Source organism: Strigops habroptila, chromosome 10 (assembly GCF_004027225.2).
Source record: "Strigops habroptila isolate Jane chromosome 10, bStrHab1.2.pri, whole genome shotgun sequence".
NCBI lineage: Eukaryota > Metazoa > Chordata > Aves > Psittaciformes > Psittacidae > Strigops > Strigops habroptila.
In genome coordinates this window covers 14,474,844-14,500,395 of record NC_046359.1, presented here as the reverse complement: position 1 = coordinate 14,500,395, position 25,552 = coordinate 14,474,844, and the positions used below count along the sequence as shown (strand labels likewise).

Genomic DNA, 25,552 nt, shown 5'->3' with positions numbered 1-25,552 from the left:
GATAAATAACTGGAGAGCTTCGTTTACAACATTTCACCATAAAGTAAATCAATCACCTGGGAAAGTAATTTACCTTCCAAGGCATATAGGCACATATGCTATTATTACCCTTTTCTATACTGTTTTGAAGCAAGAAATTCAGTAACCTCTAAATACAAAGAATGTCACTATTTCCTTCCGTTTCAGTGACCAACAGCACTTTCTAGAAATTCCCCGATGGGGAACAGAAGTGACACAGTTGAAGAGAATAGTCATTCTAGAAACATGGCAACCACATCAAGCTAGTTCTCTCACAGGGATACCACAGCCTTCTTAAATAATATCAAACCAAGTATTTTGACAAATACATGCTTTTCTACTAGGTATCCTCACTTGCTGTAAATGGCTATAGAAAGGTTCATTACTGATGGACAAGAGTAAGTTTTTCTATGAAAGTCATACGAACGACTAAATTTAGAGGCTAAAAGCCACACCACCGTTGTTTTGTGGGGTTTTTGGCCACAAACATCAAATTATTTTTAAATAAAAGCAATGCAGTACCATATACCAGACCACTTACATGCTTCAGAAGGGATTTATCTTTCAACCAAGTCCATTTACACACCAAGACATATCCTGTCTTGCACTTCAACATCTTCAAAACTGGAAGTTAGCATGATTTGTCAGAATTTTTTGTTTGGTTTTATATTCTGCCCTGTGATAAACTACTAGGAGATGTTAGGGAATGTTATGCTACTGCTCTTTTCTAAAAGTTTAGATACTGCCTGTCACTCATACTGAGATCCTACCAACTTTACTACCTAAAGTGTACTCGTTTGGGTAAAATTACTATACCCCAGAACAAGGAAAAAATCCGAGCTCCTGAAAGTACAAAAGCAAGCAGACCAATCCTAATTCCTAATTCCAGAACCAGAATATAGTCTATATGTTGGAGCTGTCTATGGTTGCAAGGGGTTGCAGTCATCACTGATGCATAACTTTGCCTCGATCAAAGCTGTAGGCAGCACTGAAGCAGAGGAAGGCTAGTCTACTAAGCTGTAAAATATAGCTGTGCTGCTCAACTCTTTGTAAACGCTGGAAAATGAACAAACAGTCTTATACTAACAAAACTGCTTCTTTTTTTTCTGTCAAGTTTGTCAGTCCTAGGAGCACTGTGGAAACAGATGCAGGAATACTGATGGGCATTTTCATGTTTATATTTGCACATCTGCTTTTGAATGGATTTGGGCGTGTTCTCAAAATGGAGTTTGTTCAGGGTGCCAGGACAAGCCGTATGCCAGGCAAAGGCATTTATACCACAAAGTTTTAGCACTTAGATGAAATGCTGAAGTTTGGAGGTAGTCTCCCAAAGTTCCCTCTATGGTTCATAGAGGCAGAAGGAAGTTATTAAAAAGCAAGTTCAAAAAGAGGAGCTTAACGGAAGCACTGCAGGTATGCTTTCCTCTTCTGTTAAACATATGGGGAACCTGTCTGTCTTGAGTCCTGCGCATCTCTCCAGAACCAGAAGCCACCCTCACTTCATGCCTAGATGCCATTCTAGGATAGCAATGCTGATTTCCAGGGAAACGATCTGGACTTGCAGAGGTGAAATAGGTGATCATCTACAGCACAAATCTCAAGAGTACTACAGAAACAGTCACAAAACCCAAACCCCACCCTGAGCGTCTCAGCTGCACTTTTGAAAGGGGATTGCAGCTTTCCATAACCAACAGAACTCATTACTTCATCAGACTCATCAGGAATACAATAAGAAGGGGCTGGGGGTGCAAATCAAAGTCACAGCTGACCATCTCTAATAAAAATACTGTCTATGTGGAGTCAGTCCATAAACCATTTTCCCTAGCAAAAGGCTCCAAGTACTCTTGAAGCCCACACCCAGAATTTTACTAACGAGAAGATTTTACAGTAAGGTAAGGGCCTGCTTTCCACCAAGTTTCAGCAAGTATAAAGGCAAAATTAGGCATCAGCTTTCAACGTAACACACAGTTCAATGGCTCTTAACATGAGGTGTAATTAAGCACACTTCTAGTTTTTGCCAAAAAAATTCCAAGATAATAAAACTGACAACTCCTGCTGGAGGGTCTTTTTGTCACAGCAGTGCTGTTGGGCTGATGAAGCTCATTAACAGCTTGTTTGCCTTGGCAGTGCAGTTAAAAGATTATTAGGTAGCTGTATATTTTTTGAGCATGGATGGCATTCCAGAGCAGAACATGAAAACTTAGAAATCTGTCAAACCATTTAAGCCTTATGACTTTTTTCCTCATTTTAATATTTGTTGGATGCTGGAAGCCTACCAGCATCTGAGCTTGGAAACCTTTGACCATTTCACTAGGGGAGGAAAACTTGTTCTCCCCACCACTTCAGCTAACATACATGCAGGCTAACAAGTCAGCAGAACTAACTCAGAGTGACACTCATCAATGAGATGAGGAACAGCTGACAATTTGTGTTAAATACTTAATTGTTTTTCCTTTAAATCCTGATGTACATTCTGTACTTATTGCCTGAATAATTTCCACATTTTAAAAAGACTGATTGTAAAAAGAAAAAGGGTTGAAGGGCTTCCAAGAAGCTAATAAGCTATTTTATTCATGTCCCAGATTGGAGGTCAGACATTAAGTTCATACTTAACCTGCCCTGCTGACCCATCGCCCAGATTCAACTCCTCCTCTCAAAAAGAAAACCAGCAGTATCACTTGAAATGCAGCTGTAGAATATTTCAGATACCTCTTCTCGCTCGCTGTGTTTGGGACAGGGAACAGTGCCCCACTCTATGCCCTTTGGAAAGTGACCTTCTTTTCTTTTCTCAGAATCAGATTGGCTATCAGCAGTCATCTCCATCTCATCCATTTGGTTCTCCTCTTGCTCAAAACCACAGCAACTCGTTTCTTTCAGTTGAAACCCTCGGATCAACAGCTGACAGGCCTCCAAGTCAGCTTCCCACACTCTTTGGAGCAGCTGGCTCCCGCAGCTGAAATAAAAGCCAAAAGAAAATAAAACTGCAGTTCAGGGAGAATAGTTGCTATTTCAAGAAACTTTTGGGGTGAGTGCTTATTATTAGTTAGGAAACTAAAAACAACAAAAGAACAACAGCAGCTGAAATGCTTCCACAGAGATAACACAAGTGATTTCAAACTGAAAAGCAGTAAAATTATGGCCCTATTACAAAGCCAATGCCTTAAAGAAATATCTTTGTGCTGAGATGTTGCTTCCAACTGTATGTTGTATGCTGGCTACATGTGACCTTCTCCTGATCAGACCCAAGACTAGGGTCTTGCAATCACAACCAGAGCTTCATTCATGCTACTGGATATACAGGTTTGTCATCCTAAAAGTAGTCATGTGGTTTTCCCAAATTTGATGTAGAACATCATGGATAAACATCTCAGCACAAAGATATTTTTTTAAGGCATTGGCTTTGTAATAGGGCACAAGAAATAAAGTGTATATATTTTCTAAAACTTAGACCTGATTTAATGCAGTTTTGGAAAATATATACACTATATTTCTTGTTAGACTGAAACATGCTTACTTCAACTCTGGTGAATCTGATTAGATGGAACTGTAATACTCTTACTCCCCCTCAGCCTTATACTTCTGTGTGTTGTCCTTATCTCTCACTAATGTGCTTTGTTTTTTATTTCTACTTTGTTATCCCATCAAAGAAAAAAGTATTACAAAATTCAAAATACCAAACTTCTTCATACTTTTAATCTATTGATCATCTCTCAGAGATATCCATGTATGTTACAAATACTGCTCCTGAGATCCAATAGGTATTTCCACCTGAAGTAAATGGGAATTCTAGGCATAGGTAGTTTTTCAGAACAAGACACTGAATACTAAGATCACACTGCTCTCAAGAGATGCGGTCACATCTTCATTTAATATATGTCGTCACGACTCACCTCATCAGTCAACACGCTTTTGACTGGCACCTGTTTTAGTAATCAGCAGTTACTGAACATATCACTAATAGCTTACTTTTATTTGAAGAATATCTTTTTTTTTACCACTGTATCTGTAAAACTCTGATATATCTTAAACTAAGACACTGAGACGCTAAGATGAACTCTTCCATTTTATCAGAGAATGCATATACACTTGGTTATACTAAACTTACATACCTAAGCCCAAGGACTCTGCATCTTTTAGTCTGTGTTTGAAATTCAGTGCCTAGAAGCATTTTTCAAACACACTTTTTGAATGGAAATTACTTGAAAGCTGCAAATAGCTGACAGAAACACATACAAAAATTATTCAAAATTATGTTGTTACCATCATGTAAAAATCTTTAGGCTTTTACATCAGGTGTGAAATTAAGCTCAATTGAATTTCAGAGTTTAGTTTATTCATGTTCAAAGTGCATTTGCAGCCTCCATGAAGCCAAAAATACGTGGATGCTTTTACTGAAAAAAGTTTTTCATGTATGCAACTTTTGAAAATGATGGATCAAGATGGGATCAGATTTTATATTATTCCTATACTTATAAATATTTTATGATATATCAACCTCTGGGTGCTATATGCCTGTCTGTATTTTACTAACAAAGTGTCATATGTGGCAAGTTCAGTGGAGGTGTCAGGAACAATTTGCTGGAATCCACAACAAATCACAATCCACCAACCATTTATAGGCGCAGCAACAAAAAAGCATACCCTAATCACTTATGAATTGTGAAGTTCCAAGTGCCAGAGTGCTCATGAGTCCAACGTGCCAGGCTTTGTGCAAGATACAGATGAGGATGTTCGAAGAAACAGAGACCACAGTGGACTGAACACGGCACGTTAGTTACAGTACAATGGTTTAATTTGTTACATCAGTAACTAATTAGTCTAATCACTGTCACATACACTGAGGTATCACAGTGAATGAGCATTTTAAGGACCTGCAGGAGGCCATGAAACAGGTCAGTGGATATCCAAGATCTTCATCCTTCCATAAAGGAATCATGTAAGAAAGGCAAAAGATGCTAGCATAAAAATGTAATGGGCAAGTTTTTGATACCAATGTGGTTTAAAATCTGCAGATGGAAGTTAGTTTTTTGATTAAAAAAAATAAAAAGACTAAGTAGGTGGTAAAGGATTGTGAGCAGCCTTGACATTGAAGGCTAGTAGTTGTATTTGATGTGACAGGACAGAGGGAACCAATGGAGAAAAGCAAACAAATTGAAATTATCAGAAACACAGAATTTAAGAGAAAGAGAACAGTCATTGCAGTGTCAAGACCACTTTGAATGGATGAGAGTAGGACAAGACTGCTTTTGTCAAGTCACGGCCAGGGAAATGGATGTTGCAGTGAGACGCAAGACTCAACCCAAGTAATTTTTTTAGCTGGGTGGATAGCTGGGGCAGGTCTTCTCTCACAGAAGCTACGCAGAAAGAACCTACAAGGGCAGGCCTAGGTTGACTTGAAGAATGGCGGAGACATCCACAGTAACACAAAAGGACACAGCAGGGAGTATTCTGGATTAGTTCAAGTTGATGATGATGAAAGACCTGTCAGAAAAATTGAGATGTTTATGGACAGGAGGAAATGAGTGCGGAATAGAGAGATTTGTCCTTGAGTTCTCTTCATAAAGTAGCAATTGAAATTGTAATTGCAGATGCCTTTACCACGACTCAAGTAGTTTTCTAGGAAACACCACCAGAGACCAGAGGGTACAAGGAAACTAGAGGTTATCTTCAATCTACGCGTCACATTGGGTGAAATTCATGCCAAGAGTCATATCCAACAAGGATTCTCTCTCTCTTCCTTGAAATCCCAAGAATATTGCTCCTCTGTCCTTTCACAAGATTCGCAAAGATACCAGTGGGGACTCTGTATGTGTGTCTCAGAACAACATTGTTCTAAAGCTATTTATGGTACTAACTGGAACTAGGAGAACATGACTTTCCTATTGAGGGCTCTGCATACATACAAAAGGCACATTCAGTTCCTGAACACTACAGCCTAAATGAAAACATGCCCATGTAAAAATAGCAGAAGGTTTTATATTAAACCCTATTGGGGGGGAAAAGAAAAAAAGGGGGGGGTCCCAAAAAACAAACAAACAAAAAACAACAAAACAAACAAAAAACCCACCACAAAAAAAATCCAAAACAAAGTCCCCCAAAATCTCTTCAAAAGCAAACCAGAATCAGCAGGGGGAGATGTCACTACTTTAAATCTCATTGTCTTTAGTGTCTATTGGTGAGTGAATTGTTAAAAGTGGTTTGTAACACCCTGAGATCAACATTATGTGTTGGTAGAAGAAGTTGCTTATTTCACAGGAAATCCCTGTAAGAAGACACATCTTGAAAGCCAAGAGAGTGAGACTGAAGCTAAAAGGCTACATAATAAGACATTTATTTAGAAACTGCATAAACAAAAGCCAACTTAAGAGGTAAAAGTAACCTCGTAAGAAGGTTACTTTCATACTTCACTAAGAAGAAATACTCTAGACACTTATCTTCTAATTAGTGAGCCACTCCAAGATGCAGATTCAGGAAAGTACGAACTTATCTTTTCCCAGTACCTAGCACTCATGTTAACACACATTCACTGAGCCTGAAGGTGGTTTTCTCTGACAAGGAAGCAAACAAAATGCAACAAAAATAGTCTGACAGAAACAACAGGGATTTTCATTAGAACAACTAAAATGACTGGAAAGTTTTGAGGCTTGCAGAATCAAAAGACTTTGTTCTATATCCCCATTCTTTGTCACTTTATTGTACAAACTAGGGAAAGTTTCTCTATATTTTGGTCACCCACTTCTATCTATATTTTGCAGCAAAGGGAAGGAACTAGTTCTTCTTACTCTATAGTTATGCCTTTGTTGCCTTTTCTTAAGGCAACAGCCATACAGTGAACAAAGGAGGCAAGGGAAAGACAGTATGGAATAATAATGCTTGAAGGAAGAAAGAAAACCATATTGCTTTACTGGTAGCAGAAATCCACTCCTCTTATTTGGTTTATCACATTAACTCACAGTCATGCATTAAAAGCCCTTCTTAGATTTAAGAAGGAGGTATTTAATACTTCAAGAATATCTTCTGCCTTTCTCCTTCATTAAAAAAAAAAAAAAAAAAAACGTTTCCAGCCTGATCAGTTCTTCATCTTTAACCTTAGCTCTTATATTTTAAGATGCCTACAACCAATCTGTTGAACAAACCATGGACTACAAGGTTCATGACCCCCTTGCATGGCTCATGCAAGGCTCTAGAGAGGGAGGCACTAACCCTGTTTTCTCCATCTGGCTCGTGTGCAACGGCAGACTAATAGGAAGAAGGTACAGCTAGAGCTTATTAGATCACAGCTCTCAGCTGATAAACATAAAAGAAAGAAGAAAGAAGGTACACGGAAAAGAGCAGAGAAAACCTGGAGTCTGCTGAACACCAAAACTTACTTTATTTTTTTCTTGCCCTGTGCACTAGAATATAAAGTCACCTCTTTTAAACATCTGAAATAAAACTCTTTTGACTTTTCTTCTTGCAAGTCTCCCCAGCCCTATAAACCCCTTCATACAACCTCAATTTCACAATTCAATTCCTTGCATTGTGTTTCTTCTCTCCAATCTCCTTAGAAGTTGAAAATCTCATGAACTGACTTCATAATGGTATCATCATCTGCTTGTCCTCCAGTGCAAGAGACATTCTTCCCACTTCCTTATTTCAAAGTTCACTGATAACACTGGCTTACTGTTCAGCACTATTATTGCACTTCACGTAAAAACAAAATTCACTCTCAGAAGGTCAGGAGAGTCCACACTCCCATCACATGTCAACCCACTCTAACACCTGCCTTGGAGACTAGATAGAATTCCTAGGCAAAGTCTGCAGTTTGCAGTACTTTTCTCTGGCACAAGCAACTTGCTTCTCTGACCTTGCCTTCTTCCTTATAAACCACAATAATATCTAGAAAACAACAGATAACTGACCCTCTTTAAATGTGATGTTTGACCTACTAGAGAATACTCTGGCCAAGAACCACAAGTGCCCAAAAAACCAATCCTCACAATTGCCATCTAACTTCTAGACTCCTACATCTTCAACACCCAAAAATTTTGCTCTGGTTAACCTTTCCAATACCTAAACCTGATGAGCCACAGACAAGCCCACTGTATAACTTCCTAGCCAAAAGACATCCAGCATACCAGACAGGACATGATAGTGCAGCGCAGAGATGTAGATGCTACTTTCACACTGCTATAGTGGCTCTGCTTTCCACAGCATCCCGGTAGCAGAGGCAAATGTGCAGAAGGGGACAGAGCAGAGCTCCCAGACCAAACCAGCCTCGATGTGGTAGCTATGGCATCCTCCTCTACTCGGGGATGTAACAGAGCAGAGTACACCTGGAGGTGCAGTAGGCAGCATACCAGGAGCCAGGCATCCTGTGTCTTTGTTAGGTGATCCAACCTCTATGATATTCTTATGGAACACCCACCACAGTCTTTTAAGTTACGTTTAGGGGATTAGAAGCTATGAGCTCTTGACTTTGTGAGCAAAAAGAAGAGTAACAGTTCAAGCCCCTCCTTGCCCACATCTGCCAAATTTCAGACAAAGCTTAGTGGAGAACCCCAACTATGAGCAGACACCTGCTTTTTATTTATATTTATGCTTTATATATTTTATTTATATTTAACACTACAGATGCCCTAGGCTCAGTATAAAAAACCCTTACAGAACAGAACTGAAATGTAGCAAAACCACTTTGGAAGGAAAAATACCATGCAGGAATGCAACCACTCAAACGCTGCAGAATCTCCTTAAGACTGGCGCTGCCTGCTGCACGGACCTTGCTTCTCTCACATCTCTCCTTACCCCTATCTGAACTTTCACTCCAGGTTCAGTGTATTTCTGCAGGTCTGACTACAGGGACAATCTTCACGAGTCTTTATACTCTTTCCAGTTGAAAACTTCACTCTCTTCTTCCCTATTTTCTCCCCTCCATCCCTCCCTCTCTCCTTCCCCTCCATGCTGTTACCAGCAGGTAACACTGCCATTTTATTACTCGTGGTAACTCCAGGTAGTGTCTTTAGATGAAGATCCTATGAAAGACCATGCACAGAATAAGTATATACTGTATTATAGAATTAACTAGCTGAGAACATGTACATTACACGTTATGTTTATATGTATTATGTTCTATTTTTAAACAATTTTAATTGGATTGTTTTACCCTTGGTGAAGGACTTCATAATACGTGAAGATGGATGGATGTAAAGATGTTCATATACGAAGGAAATAAGCTTTTTTAACTTGTAAAAATACTTCTAAAATAGTGGTAATGACATTGAAGCAAAATCAATGTACCATGTAACTATTACACATTTCACAGCGCTGCAAAATGAGGGAAAGAATTTTCAAATGTGCATATCAAATTGTCAAAGCAAGGTAAACAAAAGGGAGCTGTGAGTGTAGGCAGTTTCCCACTTTGCATTTGTAGCTGAATGATTTCTATCAGCAGCTGAGATACATTATTGAGAACACCACCTTTAGTGCAGAAGGCAAGACAAGCCTTGTATTAGGTGGGAGGACTAGAAGCAAGCCACTGGCCAGGACTAACTGCAAGGGGGACCACCATGTCTTATCTCCTTCCAGAAATCCATTCTTCTCTCTAGTTCCACAGATTTTGATCTAATAAAGCATTAGGTTTTACTGCAATACCTGTATGTTAACGACGTGATGAACCAGATGTAAACTGCACCCTTTCCCATAAATTCCACTCTGCACTCCTCCCAAGAAAATCTAAATTATATGTAATGTATCAAAATATTTCTCACATGAAGAGTCATTACATTCTCACACTAATACTTTAAATCAGCTTTGGGCATTTCGAACCTATGCATAATGAGGTTACATCACCAATTCCATACATTGTATAAATCAAGAAAAAAAAAAACTATATATGCATTTTATTATGATGGATAGATTCTAAGATTCCTAAGGAATTTTCTCAGACCTTTCAAATGCTATTAAGTTGAACTGGCTTCATAAAACTTTTCTTTAAAAATTCCTTCCCTTTAAGACATTAAGATTTTTCAAAGAAGCTAACACCAACAAACAAGAAATAATATTCATATAATATTCATATAATATTCATACTTAACCCCTCAGAGTGAGCACAGTAAATAGAAAAACATAAATATGATAGTATTTTCTGCCAAATGTTTTAAAAAAATTAAGCCTATCAGCTGCACTCATCATCCACAAATTCTTTCACTCAGTAAAACATTACCTACTGCATCCAGGATAGTGTAGGATTAGAATCTAAACTAAAATCTAAAACCAATCTTCTAAGAATCATGACATCTTTCTCCTCCCCATAGGAAAAAAACCTGATATCGGTGTCTTGAGGACAGAACTACCACCTTGTATTTTATATGAAATGTACACACTTCATGTCTGCCTTTTCTTGCCTGAAAGGCCTGTTCAAAACGAGGAGGAAGAACCATTTTTCTAGTGCTTAAAACCAACAATGGACATTTGATTAATGTTATTAAAAAACAAGATACCACACAATACCAAACAATATTTTTGACGTTTTCTCTTCAATCCGCTACCCATTTATTTTACCCAGCACAAAACTTTAATCACGGCTTGTCATCTTTCCATCAATATTCAATGTCACTGTGTTATACTTAAATTATCTCCACTGGAAACACAAAGTGATAGACTGCTGCAGCTGATGGTTTTCACTTTGATTCTTAATGCAAGGTGGATGCGGGAATGGGACTAATGTCGAATGCAGGAAATTAAGTAATTTACAAGGGAAGAAGGAAGGCACCTTGTAGTAAGAATTTACTACTCAATTTTGTCCCTACATTTACTGTACAATTTATTTTTACTGTATTGCCTAATCTACAATGTGAAAATTTAGTACCTGCTTTCAGGGCTATTTATTTGTCTTTAAAAAAAGGAATAGAGTAATGGTCCTCTGTCCCTACCTCTTCTGAAACATCTATTAGAAATAATCTATTCTAAGAATAAAAAACTTAACTTTGATAGATGAGGAGAATGCTACCAGGGAATTCTTCTTAATAAGCTCTCCACATAAAGCCAGATTCTAACCCCTTGTTTATCGTTCACCTCATTCATAATCTGATAAAGCACCTTCAATTTTGGTACTAACTCTGATAACTCAGTCTGCATCCCACTTGCTTTTGGCTCCTACAATAACAGCAGTGCCCCACAATGTCATTAAACAGTCAGATCAGGCTGTTTGGGGTTTTTTTGACTGGATGGGAATTGCTGGAATAAGATTTTTTTTTTTCTGCACTATTTAATATTTGATCCAAAATCAGATTTAAAAAAGAGCATGAATTAGGCCCTCATTTTGGAAAGCATGCATCTCAAGATCTATGTATTCACCTAAGCTCTGTTCAAACAGCTGAGCTGCTGCACAAGCCCAAATACCTTTGTGAGATCCCACAAAAGATTCCAGTAACTTCCACTGAAACTGAAGCAATTCGGTGGCTTTCAAAGTCAAAACCAGTTCTAAATCCAAGAAAATGCATTTGTTTCCAAAAGTATGGCACAGGAAGAAAGCACAGCATTTCCATTGAGGCCAAATTCTGACAAATCCACTCTGCTGCAATAACAGGAATGGCTATTTGTACCAATAGAAGAATGCATTCTTATCACAAAGCACTTAGAATAACAAGCCTGATCTCTCATTGCTTATTACAGTCTCTGACCACAAGTGTTAGGAAGTATACAGAAGGAATTTACAATTCTCCTATTATTTTTGTTCTGTTCTCTAAGATCCAACAGTTTACAATATATTCCTCTCTCTCAAAGGATAACAGATTTAGACTTTCAGTGTCAAGTGAATTTGGGAATGTGAATCATTCTGTGTACCGCTGACTGAACAGAAATTAAGCATACATAACGATTGAAAACAACAGGACAAAGAAACGCCCTTTTAGAAAAGATACAATTGGGAGAGATGATATATCGTCATCATGTGGGAATGTACCTTGAAATTCAACCTTTGTGACCAGGAAGACACACCTGGAAAAATGAGAGTGTTGGCCAAATAGTGATGTCAACAGCCGCGTGCTTACGGAGTTCCTCTGAAACATCCAAGGGCACAATATGACCCACTGTAGCTGCAGGGTCAAATAAAGTCAGGAGCCAGATCCTGTTCTGATTCCAAGAGAGCAAAAGAGAAAGGGCAGGGTCTACAGATCCTCCCTGTCTGGATCCTGTTAGCTACAATGAAGCTGCACTGCTGGCCGCACACTTTGAATTGCTGGGGCCTATGTGTCTTCCCAAACTGGCATAGTACGTTCCTAGCAACAAGTACATTAAGTAACGAATGCTTCCAAATGCTATTGGGAAAGATTGTCCCAGTTGTGCGCAAGAAAGAGCTATCCCACATCTTGGTACTCATGCTATGCAGGTGGTGATACTTTATTTCTACTCGTTTAATTATCATGATGCTTGTGTCTAATTGGGCACACAGGACTTTATGCAAAGTATCGTCCAAACACAGGACAGGAGGATTTAGCAGCACTCCTGTACAGCAGGCAGATGACATCAAATGTCCATCCTCATCTTCCTTGACTGCTCTATGTTACTACTGTTGATGGCAATCCTGGTCAAGAGAGACAACAAAGCTTCCAAGAAATGCAAAACTGGTTTCAAGTCTTGTCTTGAGGGATGCACGCAAAACCAGCAGCAGTAGGAAAACATACATCCACCTCTGAACAATTTTCTTGCCAAGTTCAGAAAGGATTAGGTCTTTCTCACTACGTATATTCACTTATATTCAGCCACTAAGGGGACCTGGTAAGAGAGCGAAGGCTTAATGCCATGGACACAGAGGTGACAAACAGCTCTGCGTATCCCTGCCTCTCTTCCCGTAATTCTTTCTTCACAACTAAGATAGGTTGAGGTTTGCATTAAATCAGCTCACAGAGAAGATAGCAGGGCAGAGCTGGGCAAGGCACAGGTGATGCCAATGGGCAAAGAGTAGCACTTTGAAGAGTTTATACCCATCATGCACTCACCTTTTTCTCAGTAAAAATAAAAGACACTGAAATGTCCCACAAAACGGCTGGAAACAGTCTTCTGCTTAACTAGATGTCTTTTTATCCATTTTTCAGACTCAGTCCCTCGTTTCCAGAGTGCCTCTTACCCAACATTACGTTCTAACTAAACATCTGCAAATAACACCAGCACCTCCTGTTGAACATTTTCTCCATTATCTGGATGGGATGATGAAACCATTGTCTTTTAGCTTGAACAAGTATCCAAAGGTAACTCCTCAGCACCCATAGCACAGTGCAAATGCATCCTCAAGTTGATGGTCTTGGACCTTATCTTCAAACATCCTCTGAAAATCCTAGGATGAGGTCAATGGCTGAACATTCTTTAATGAAGCCCAGTGGAGCCATAAGGTAGAAATCTCTCACAGCCATTGGAAATAGAAAACTATTAAAAGCAAATCACTAAAGCTCTTTGTACCAATCTTTCCTTCTTTAATGCGAATGTATATTAGCATAGGTATCTAAAAGAAAAATTTTACAGGCTTCCACATCAAAAACCACACAACGTACTCTCAGGGAAGAGGAAGCCAGTATGACTGTTGTCAATCACGTTAGACATTCACCATTCACAAATGGGATCCTCTCCGCAATGAAAAGCATCCCCGATTAACAAACAAACAAAAAACCAAAAGATGAATATTAATTTTAAACTCTTAATAAAATCCATGTAATTCAATCAAATAGAAAGAGATGAGAAAACAGATGTGGAAAAAAAAGGGGGGGGGGGGGGAATATTACTTCTGCTCCAAAACAGGGAAATCTCAGCACATCAAAGCAGCAAAGAGATGTAGAATTACTGATTCCTGATGAGGCAAGAGTTTGCAGCATAAAAGACTACTGTGACATTAATGAGTTTCAGCATAGTGCTGAACTCTATCTTTTCAGGCATGGCTGACCAGCACCAGGACAACGTAGCCTAAGAAAAAGCCATACAGAATAAGAAAAGATCCTAACAAAATACACAATTACTAACCAGCTAGAAAGGCTGTGAACTTTCAGCACATTTTTTTTTTAAGCAATACTTTCTGGTTTTAGAAGGGGAGATCCAGCCTTGCCCTCTGATGATTTTTGCTATGCTAAGTATAAAATGAATGGAAGACAAAGAGCCGGGAGGGAAGGGGGGGGAGGCAGGCAAGCTTTTCCATGAATAAGCAAAGAAATCCCCCGTCACCTTGTCTTTGCCAATGCTGCACACTAACTGCTCAAGTTAATTCTGTAACTTTGAAAAAGCCTTAATCTAGAGGAAACTTGAATTAATATGGACGGAGAGTTGCTAAAGGCTGTGTGACCATGTGCTTTGTTTTTCTAAAGCTTTAACAGACACTGGAAACTGGCCTCAAATTTGGCTTTTCCCCCTCCCCCTAAAAAAAATTTAGTTTTAATGCTGAGATTAGATATAAACCGAACAGAGCTTTCCCCTACTTCTCGCAAACCAGTACACTCTTGTGCCACAGTTCCCTCACCTCCCAATTAAAAAGGAAAAAAAGAAATCAGTATTTGTGACCCAGCATTCCTGAACAGGCAAAATGGCAAAAAGAAAAAGAAAACAGACAACAATTGCTAAGCTTGTAGTTCTTGTGCCCTTCTTCACTTCTTACTGCCTCATACAGAAGCCAAACAGTCATTAAAAAGTGTTCAGGGCACAATATATGCCAAATATACACCGGTGCAATATTAACTCTCCAGTAGGACTTAAAGTAAAAAAAGGAAATTTTGTGTTATGTCCCCTTCCCAGACAACTGCTGGACCCAAAAGCCTCCCTATCACATCTTTCCCTTTCTGCAAAAGATCTTCCTCCACACCTTTAACCAGCAGATAGGTCTTCAAGAATTAAACTCCTCCCCTCACAGCAAGCATTCGTTTTATCACTGCAGATTTAGAAGCTCCTTGCTATTGCCACAAAAGACATGGTGGGTGCCATCAGTGCAATTATCTCCTATCTTGTGAAGGTCATAGGCAGAATCAATGGGGATTTTTTGTTTGGGTTTTTTTTTGATATTTTCTCACTTAGTGGACAAAGCAGATTGCATTCTTTGGCCTCCTCCATTTTTACTACTTGCGCAAAACGCTTTTCATCTATAGAAAGGTATAAATATTAGTTCTGCCAGCGCTGAAAGACACAAGCTCAGGTTAGGGACCAAGAGTTGCATCCTGGCACGAGACATGAGTTTGTCTATCAAATGATCTCTGCTGGCACATGGCATCCTAAAGATGAAATACGTATTATACTGCAGAGACATGATTACAAACTCTAATCTGCTGAACTTCCAAAGAGATTATTTCAGTTTCCATCCCCTGTGAGAATTAGCTACACTTTTCGCATCCAGAAACAGAAGGAACAGCAAAGGTTGTCTCCTTTCCTCCAGACCCAGTTAATCTAGGCTAATCCATTTGCTTGTAAGATTATTTAAATTTAAACTAAGCACATCCAAGATACTATACTCTGCCTGGACATTGCAGACATTTTCAAATGTATTGCAAGTGATTATGAAGATAATGAGAACCTACACTGTGGCCATGAAGTCTAAGATACCTTGAAAAAAAACAACGTTGTGTTTTAAAGCTGCAAATAGGTTTTCTGTGAATCAAGTGCTTAATTATATTCTACTATCCAACTCTCTCCTCACCCTCATGATATACAGAGAGGAGGTATACAAAAATAGGCGTGCTAAGGAATGAAGTTGGAAACAAAAGAAAGAATGTAAGAATAAAACTTACAATGTGGAAATGAGACAAGTGGAAGGGAGACAGAGAAGCTACAATAAATGAAAGACCAGGAGGAGAGTAAGAAAGCTGTCTCTCTAAGAATGCTAACTTCAAGATAGAGCAATTAAAGAAGAACAGCAAACAAGAAAGCACACAAACATTTAAAGCAGAGGAAAACCAAAGAAAGACAGTAAGAAAGGATACTTAGTTTTTTTCTTCTTTGTTAATTGGATTCACCATTGTGAAAATTAAGTTTCCAGAACTAGTGAAAAAAAAGCATGTATCTCCCAAATAAGGCTGGGCCAATACAGCAACCAAAGAATCACTGGTAATTTATTAACTAGCACACTTAGCAGTTTGCTTCTGATTATTCACAGCTCCTTTTATTCATTAAGTAAACTTCCCTCACTACAATAGTACCAAAATGAAAGATTAGTGGGATCTTGCCCATTTTTCCCTCCCTTACAGAAATCTATTTAAAACAATATTTTTGTTCACAAGTTCCTATGTAGTTACCAGCTACACAGCTGAAGTGATAATCCTTCAACTCACGATATCATAACCTTTCCACAGCAAAGTAAGTGCTATGACATAGGCTGCAGCTTTCAGACTGGAGTATCAGGAAAACATGAGCCTTTAAGAAACAATGCTGTTTTCATGACAGTGTCTCATGTGTAGACTAAAGAATAAGCAAATGTACACAACAAAGAGAACCGATTCTCCAAAGTAAAGGGTCAGATTGTCCCCATGTGAGTTTGGTGACACTGCAATGCTTTTGCAACATTACTGGAACAAGTATCCCATACAGACAGGAACAGTAGAGAAGTCGTAACCAGATGCAAGGGCTATGTGTGTCCACAAGGACACACAGCCCTTTTGATGTTCTCTAAGACAATCTTAGACCAGCTTTAAGACCAGTATGAAACACTGTTTCATCAGCAGTATGAAACACTGTCCCTTCAGTGTGCCATGCTATTCAGGACATTCATACCCAACTCTGGTCCCAAAAACATTTCTGAAACTTAATATGTTATAAAGGAGACTTGAGACATATGGCATTTAGCTAATAGGATGAATAATAAGCGAAGAAAATAACTGTTATAAGACTGTTCATGTGAACTGGAATGTGATGTGGTGGCAACTACTCTTCACCTGTCCTCTTATGGGACCCTCAGGACACCAGATGTCTCGTCTGAAGGGATGGAGCTCAATGAAGATGACATGTTCAAATGCATTAAAAATATTGCTTGCATGAGAAAACCACAAGTTTCTGATACAGAATGCATGCTCGGACTAGCAGTTTTAGCAGGCAGGTTGCAGCCACATTTGTTCTGAACTAGTCAAGTGACATTTGATTGAAATCCTTAAAAAAAAAAATAATCATGGATGTATGAGAACAGGTAAAACACACCTTGGGCTTGACTTCTGCTTCTTCAGTAAATGCAAGTTGCCTCTCACACCTCAGTGAATAAGGAGCCATGCAGATGAGCACACCACACATCAGGGTAAGACCCTACTACATTTACTGTACTGTGCATCCATGATTTGAAAAAAAACCACCATTAACATGAAAACAAACATTACGGGGCAGAAAATCAACCAAGACAAACAGTGAAAGAGAATCAATTGAAGAAGAAAGGTTTTACATGCATTTGTGAAGCTACCAGGTGCTGTATCATTCAACAGTGGCGAAGCACAGCCACTGCAGTATTACATCTTACTAGCAGGCATATTTATTCATTTCCCCATCCTTGCAGAATAACTCAGAAAATAGCTCAATAAAACACCTTTGTGTAATTGTCACCAGTTATTCTTGAACACTATTGTTCTCCCAAAATTTCATGATACGTATCCGGGAATTAGAAAAAGCCACTAAAAAGTCCTGTGTTTGTGATGAATGGAAGTCATAGTGCAATCTTTTGAGGCCTGGAGAACAGCATAATCACATTAAATTCCCTCAGCTCAAGAAATGTCATCTTTCCATCGGCTGGTACAAAAAAAACCTGTTTCCAGCCTGAGGCAGTTATGATAAGGGATTTAGAAGCTACCACCATGTGGGCCATGAGATATAAAGGAATGCATCACCGCATATAAAGTGTCTGCTGCTCACAATTTCAGAGCTAATGTTCTCACAGCTGTGTATGACTTAGACCAGCTGGGAAGAAGAAAGGGACTAAATGAGCCACTAGAAGGATCTAGTATTTTGTCTAACCTGCATTTAACACTCCTGCAGCAAAACTGTTGGTAAGCAAAATAAGATCAGATCATTATCCACCAAGGGATGGGGCTGTGTGCTCTCTTGGAAGCACAGCAGAAAATGCATAGTCTTGGGGATGTAGGCAAAGATGGCATTTCAGTTTTAGCTCTGCACTCCTAAGATGCTACCAGCAGCTAAAATGGCCCTCAGTGCAACTGAGGCAGGTCACAGGTCACACAAATTACTGCAGGCCATCTGGAACTCCCAAGCATGCCTGCACTGCTGCACATAAGAGAGAGAAAAGCTTTTAGAAAGCCTTACTCAGCAGCCTTAGCACAGCAGTTCTCTAGCAAACATCAGGCTTTCTACACAACAACATACAGGACACTAACAGCCCAAGATGAAATCTTATCCTTACAGAAGATAAAAGTCTGAAGATGGCCACAGAGGCGCTTTGTCATTAAAATGCTCAACATCTGCAAGCTCGTACTTGTAGGCTTGGACACCACAGACTGCTCTTCGACAGCACAGTGTCGGACTTCAAACAGGGCTCTGGGTGGATGCAGGATGCTAGATAGCTCCAGTTGGACAGAGACCTCACAGTAGAAAATCATTACAGGCTTGAGAAATGTTTAAAGACCTAATTGTTTAATTAGTGATGAAGGCAGCTCCTTCTGGGGTTTCTGCTGCCTCGGGGTTCAATTCTCCATGAAAGGTCTGGCTCTTATATTCTGAGTGCATGCAGAAGGATAAACGATGCTCCCAAGATCTTTGGTTTTGCCTGACATTTCATTTGCTCTCTGCCTCCTTCCCCCTCAAGATGTATTTTCACTTGTGAGATGCTCCTTCATCCAATACCATATCTGTCATTAATTGCTCAGGCTATGGTTCAGGCAAAACTTTCAAGTTAACATGCAATGCCACTCAGGAAATATTTGGTATGCCAAAAAACCCAAGTCTTAGGGCAAATGTCAGATCATTCACAGCATACAGAAATCTTCAGATGAAGCTCTTTTCTAATAATTCTGCTACATTTACTCCATCTGCTTAAGAGTGCAAACTTTCACAGATTATCAGTTTCTAATAAGTTTCACAAGGCCAATATATTCCAAATATGTTTCAATGGATATCTAGCAGATGGACACTTGAAAAATAAAGCATTGTTATTTCAGCCTAAATCTCATGAAGCAGATTTGCACCATTAATCTTAGTTTTCTTTGGTATAAAGAAATATAAAAAAAGAGAAAGTATAGGAAAAGGTTGATTGGTTTGTTTTGGTTTTTTGTTTTTGTTTTCGTTTTTTTATAACATGCCTTTTTCTCTCTGCTACTGCAAGAATAGCACAGCAGTGTCTCCAAAGGTAAGATGAGCTGAAAGAACCAAAGCCTTTTGCTGCACGTTTCAGGGATGTAACTGAATTCCTGGCTTTGCACAGCACTTTATAAGATAACTGTATTTACTGTGGAACATTTACTAGCTTCTGCAAGGGCAACGGTCTGAAAGATAATTTTTATTTTTTTCAATTTTACCTTGTTCCACACATTTGTTTTCATTTCTCCAGCTATCAAATACAGTTCTCATAGAGATCAATCTTTCTATGCACATGTATTCTCACACCCCCCTCTACAATGGAAGGGAAACAGACTGAAGCTAGGACAGAGATTTAATGAAATACAGGGCACATGTAAAATGTGACAGAGACACAATTGCTCATATCACATGACTTTGATTGAGATATGTAAGAGCTCGCAAATAACCCATGAATGATGAATTTTCATGCAGAAATACACATCAAAGATTTCTTAACCATTTAAAATGCAGGCAATCTTTTTGGTATCTTCAAAAACAAGTGAATATTTACAAACCTCAAGTCTAGACTTGTATTCCCACATCTAAGTGCCTAATCAAACACAACTTAATACCCTCTCTCCATCTCCGTTCATTTCAAAGGTGTTTATTGCTACCCCACACATTTTGCAAAGTCTGGCCTCTTCCATTAAACTAATGAGTTAGGAGATAGCATTTAAGCACAAAATCCCAACTCAAATCTTCTGCTCTTACGGCTTTCTAGCACTCTTTTGTGGGCTCAGTTCATGACCCTCAACCATTTACATGACTTAAGCTCACTTATGGCAGAACTTAGTGGTTCTTTAAAGAGTTGAATTGCTGAATCATAGAATGGTTTGGGTTGGAAGGTACCTTACAGATCATCTGGTTCCAGTCACCGTGCCACAGGCAGGGACACCTTCCACTAGACCACATTGCTCAAAATCCTGTCCAACCTGGCCTTGAACGCGTCCAGGGATGGGGCAGCCACAGCTTCTCTGAGCAACCTGTTCCAGTTTCTCACCATCCTCATAGGAAAGAAGTTTTCCTAATATCTAATCTAAATTAGATAATAATCTAAACCCTCTTTCAGTTTAAAGCCATTCGCCCTTGTCCTATCACTACATGCCCTTGTAAAAACTCCCTCTCCAGATTTCTTGCAGGCCCCTTCAGGCACTGGAAGCTGCTCTAAGGTCTCCCCAGAGCCTTCTCTTCTCCAGGCTGAACAACCCCTCCTCTCTCAGCCTGTCTTTGTAGGAGAGGTGCTCCAGCTCTCTAATCATCTTCGTGGCCCTTCTATGGACTAGAAGCCCATTTTAGTCATGGTAATGATATAAAGCCCCAGCAGAGCTTTCACATGGAGTGGAAAGAAATGAGATATAAAAATATACTTTCTGTGGAAGAACGAGGCTCACACAAGAAGATACTCAGCTGACTTTCAAAGAGCTAGACCAGACAACTATAAGTAAACTTCTCCTGTACAATCCCTCTTAAATCCCTTATCTCAAGTAATGAGCTGAAGTTATCTAAGCAAAATTTCTTGCACTTCAGATATTCATACAAACAGATGTCTTCACTGAACACAGAGTTTCATTATCCTAACTTTAACCTTTTCTGCACATCTTCTGTTTACTAACAAAAGATAAAACTTTTGCAAGGTCTACCATGGAAGCAATGGCAATGGTATTTATACTGTCAGAAGAGCAACTAATGATTTAATGTATAAGCCCTAATGATTTAATGTATAAGGAGTGGCTTGGTATATATTGGTGACCGGAAAAGAGACAGCCTTTTATTTAGACAGCATGCCATTTATTTACTATTTGCTTGGAGGATACTGTCCTCAATAGCTGTCAATTCACCGCTCAGAATACAAGCTATATTTCAAAAGGAAAAAACACTATCAAGTGATTTGTATACTTAATGGGTTAACTTTCTTTGGAGTGAAATTATTAGATACTAAACATATTTCCTTTTTTGTCAATGCATATTTTCCCTTTTTTTCCTGTAGGCACAAGGCTATTAAGAGCTATCTGTTCTTAATCAAACAGATTGACATTCTATAAAGCTACTTGAGAAGAGAGACATTCCGTAAGCTGCAGTCAAAAGTATTGCATTTGTTTGAAAAACAAAACCAGAAAACAAGACCCCCCCAAAAGACTCTCCAGTGAATAAGATAGGTTCCACCCTCACCCCCTAGTCCCAAAAAAACTAAACCAAGCAAAACCCAAACAATATCACAAGAGGAATATATTCCAAGTTTTCTTAAGAAAATAAAAGAGAAGGAGAGGGAGGAAAACATTTTTGTTGATAAAACTGATACTTTTTCAACCTTAATCTTCATTAAAGCTGTTTTGGTCAGTTTTCTTCATTAATCCTCTTCTATTATAAAAGTCGTCAAAAATCCCATTTCTAAGAGTTCTATCTTACTTTGAAGCTATATCTTAAACTGAACGGTTCTGAATCTAGGTTTCTACTTAAAACATTACCTAGCAAAAGGATATCTTTCATCTGGAGGAAAAACTTTATAAGCTTATTTGAATTCATGCTGTACAGATTTGATCCTCTATTGGTTTCAAAGGCATCCAAAAAAGTGCATCCATAAGCCAGATGCAAATTCTTCCTCTGTCTACAATGTGAACTTACAACTTATTCTTTAAACTTTCCTTAGAGAGTCTTTCTTTAGGTTATGATATACATAAAGGAGTAATCTGAGCATCTATATGAAGACCAAAAAAAGAGAAACAGTCTCTCAAGTTATTTCTCTAAGGGGAGGTGCTCGGAGAGGGGGAAGCCTCTTGGGCTCTTGCTTACTTTTTTTAATTACTCAGGCTGTATAGCAGGTGTAGTTAATTACTTAAAGTCCAAAGAACCTTTAAAAAACAAGTACCTGTAATAACTCTACTAGCATAAATACAAAGAGATGTTAAAGATGTAGTATCTTAGAGACTTCTTTCTGGTAAAAATATCAGAGATTTTCTCTTTCCACCAATATTAAAAGAGATTCTCTTCCCTTAATTACTTGGGATAAACTATTTTTAGAATAATACCATTTGTACATATTGAAAAAGTGTCACACTGTTTCAGGACTGAATCTTCACCATCTGGGAGCTTGGCCAGCAGTGAAATGGGTTTTTTGGGAGTTTGGTTTGGCTTTATTGGTGAGTTTTAGGGGGTTTCATTGTTGGGTGGGGGTTGGGGATTTGGTGTTGGGAAGGTGCGTGTTTGGGGCTTTTTATTATTTATTTTTAATTCTTAAGAGAGGGATGGAAAATTTTACAAGCTTGGCAACACCACAACAGTCTGTTAGAGAAGCTGATGGCAAGCCCTGAACTGCATGTTAAAGGCACCAGTATGGCTGCAGCGATATACTTAGACTTTGCGCATTTGTGTCCTGAGCAAAGGCTGGGAAGAACACTGATCTCAACAGCAAACCTTTGAAGCCTGGTTGCAATAGAGAACCTAGGCTGAGGCCCAGGTCTATGTGGCATTCAGAAAGGCAACCCTCGCATACAAAAGCGACAAATTATATTACAATATTTGACAACTCTTTCATCTTCTAAGGGAACTTTGAAATGGTCATCTACTATTCATCAAAAAATACCTTCAAAATATAAAAGTGCCAAAAAGAGGGTTTAACTTTTAATCCTTCCCCTGAAATGATACTTCTCATAGAAGCAGGATGAATACTAGCAGTTCAGCATCGAAATTTCTTCCAGAAATAGCAGGAAGAGGGGAAAAAAGCATGCTGCAAGGTCATTAACAAGACCTATCAAAACACACAAAAACGTGTAGTAATACAAGATACTGATGCAGAAAAGTCCAGGTAGACAACCCAAAAATTATACAAAAAAGCATAAATAAATTAAAATAAATCACAGCTGCAGAGTCTATGTACGGAATCCTTGGAAGGAGGAGGGGGAAGCATACAGATTCTCCAAGTATTTAATAGTTAAATTTACTTCTTTCTGGGAGCCTGATAAGTCAATTGAATCTATACAGCCTAGAAGCATCAATACATGTTGCTACACATATTTTAACATTAATATAATAAAGACTATGGTTTTCAAAACAACAACCCTCAGAAAGTTCTTAAGACTTGTCTTACACTTACGGATTGGAGTATATAGAACCATAGAATCAGCTAGGTTGGAAAAGATCTTTGAAATCATGAAGTCAAACCATTACCCCAGGACTGCCAAGTTCACTGCTAAACTATGTCATGAAGTAAAATGATATTAAGAGGGGGTTAGGCAGCACACAGTCACACAACTTGATCTTGAAGTCTGTTTCCATCATTTTTCACTCTGCACTGAATTACTTTAAGAGTTATGCAAAATAACTTCCATATTCAAAAGTATGAGTGAGCAAATCTAAATATCTAGAACTCTCTTTTTATAAATATACAACCAAAAATAATGAGGTCAACAAGGCAAAGTCCACTAACATAAAATATTCATTATAACAGCACTGCAACATTTGCTTAGCCTATTTCAAGGAGTAGCCTAAAATTTAAGGGGTGATCTAGAGCCCCCTTCACACAGTAAGAGAAGGAAATATAAATGCTAGCACTAGGGGCGGGGGGGAAAAAGGCAGCAGGCAAAAAAAAAGAAAAGGCATAAAAATAAGCAAATTCTGCATTAGGATTCAGTTCTTAAAATATCTCTATTGTTGTCTTGGTTTCTATTTGTTTTCCACAATCACCCAAAATGGCACGCTTTCAAAATTGTTATATAAAGACTCATTACTTGTTCACGATGCCCAGAATTCTAGTATGGGATTCCTTGGCTCTGCTCAGAGCTGGGTTTTGCATAGGAACAGATGAGTGATTTTTCAACCGGCTGTCACATCCCAAATACTTCAGGGCTTCTGGGTGTTCAAGAGCTCACACCACCAATTACAGCACCTGCAGGCAGAGCTGGAGCAACACACACATGCTCCATTTTCTCCAGCCATTCTACCACTGCTCCAGAGCAGTCCTACACGCTTGAGAACACAGTGATTTCTTTTCTTTTACCTGCATCCACTGGCAGGCTGGTAGCAAAGCTGCTGAGCACAGCCACAAACAGAGATCTTCACAATAACACTTAAGGGATTTCCAGATTTGAACCATTTTTTGTATTATACTAACACCAGTTCCAAAACATTCTTTAACATTTTTATGCATATCAATGCTGCATTAACAAGCATTTTTTAAGCTTGCAAAGGTTTCCACGATATCATCCTTACCTATGCAGTTTATCCTCCAGTACCTCCATATACTTTTCAGCATTTTCTTTTACACTCGTGACTGCAAAATAAAAGTTAAAGTTAGGTAATGGTATAACTGTACAGCTTTTAAGCAACTCATCTCTTACCCACAGATTTTACATGTATCAGTTAGAAATTATAATTCCATCAATTTTTTCCACATTCAAATTGCAGTGTGGGTGTCTTCTCCCTTTTTTTCTTGAAAGTCTATTTTATCTGTATTGCACTAATATATCTCACAAATCCCACACACCTAGGTACTCCCCTTTAGCTTCAGGAGAAGCAAGGAAGCCTAATTAGTTTGTCAGTCCATGCACAAGAGTCCTTTCAAATGTTAGGAATCTTGTATCAAACTTGTTTTGATAGAACCAAAACAATATGGAATGAAAAGAGTTATCACTAAAGATTGTTTTAAGACTTGTGAGAGGTTTTGTGGTTTGGCATTTTGGGTTTATTTGTTTTTAAACTGGGTACCTAGATACTGCCTGCATGAGTCCCTACTACTTCTTCTCTCAGAAGAAACTCCAATAAACTACTCACCATAACATACAATAATAAAGCCATTCCTCCGGATGACACTTGGTACTCCATCATGGGTAGGAGTGGGGGAAGAGGTAAATCCCCTCCAGGAAACAGGAGGCTTTTAAAGAATAACCATTTTCACATTATGATAACTTTTTTTTTCCCCTCCCTAACATCTGCTTGCCAACGACAAGTTTAGTAAGATTGTAAATCAGTTGGTCATTTTTAAAGTCTTAACTCATTGTACATCAGTTAAATAGATATTTTACATAAAAATGCATTCTACAGAGCATCGCTGTTTTGATGGGCAAAGCTTGCTACATGGATGAGGTACCCTGTGAATGTAACCGTCCATATCCCCATCTTCCCTACAATACAATGCCTCCATGCACAGTTTACACATATCAGGTGCTTCATATATTTCTCACTCCCTTCTCTTCCCTCTTTTCTTTTTTTCTTCACAAAATAAAATGTCACACACTAGAGCCTAATCTGAAAATTCAAGATTAACCAAATC

General features: G+C 38.7%; 1 protein-coding gene across 8 annotated transcripts in view; it reads right to left on the bottom strand.

The window, feature by feature from the left end:
* DISC1 (DISC1 scaffold protein) overlaps positions 1–25,552 on the bottom strand; it is a 199,713-nt gene that overhangs the window by 26,305 nt on the left and 147,856 nt on the right. For all 8 annotated transcript variants that reach the window (XR_003993512.1, XM_030499706.1, XM_030499701.1 and 5 more), the window contains exons 10-11: positions 24,493–24,553; positions 2,728–2,971 (exon numbers count right to left, since the gene is read on the bottom strand). Coding sequence is in view for 7 of the 8 variants with exons in the window: in XM_030499706.1 (XP_030355566.1) it covers positions 2,728–2,971; positions 24,493–24,553 (305 nt within the window). In the remaining variant the exon portion in view is untranslated. The remainder of the gene's footprint in view (positions 1–2,727; positions 2,972–24,492; positions 24,554–25,552) is intronic.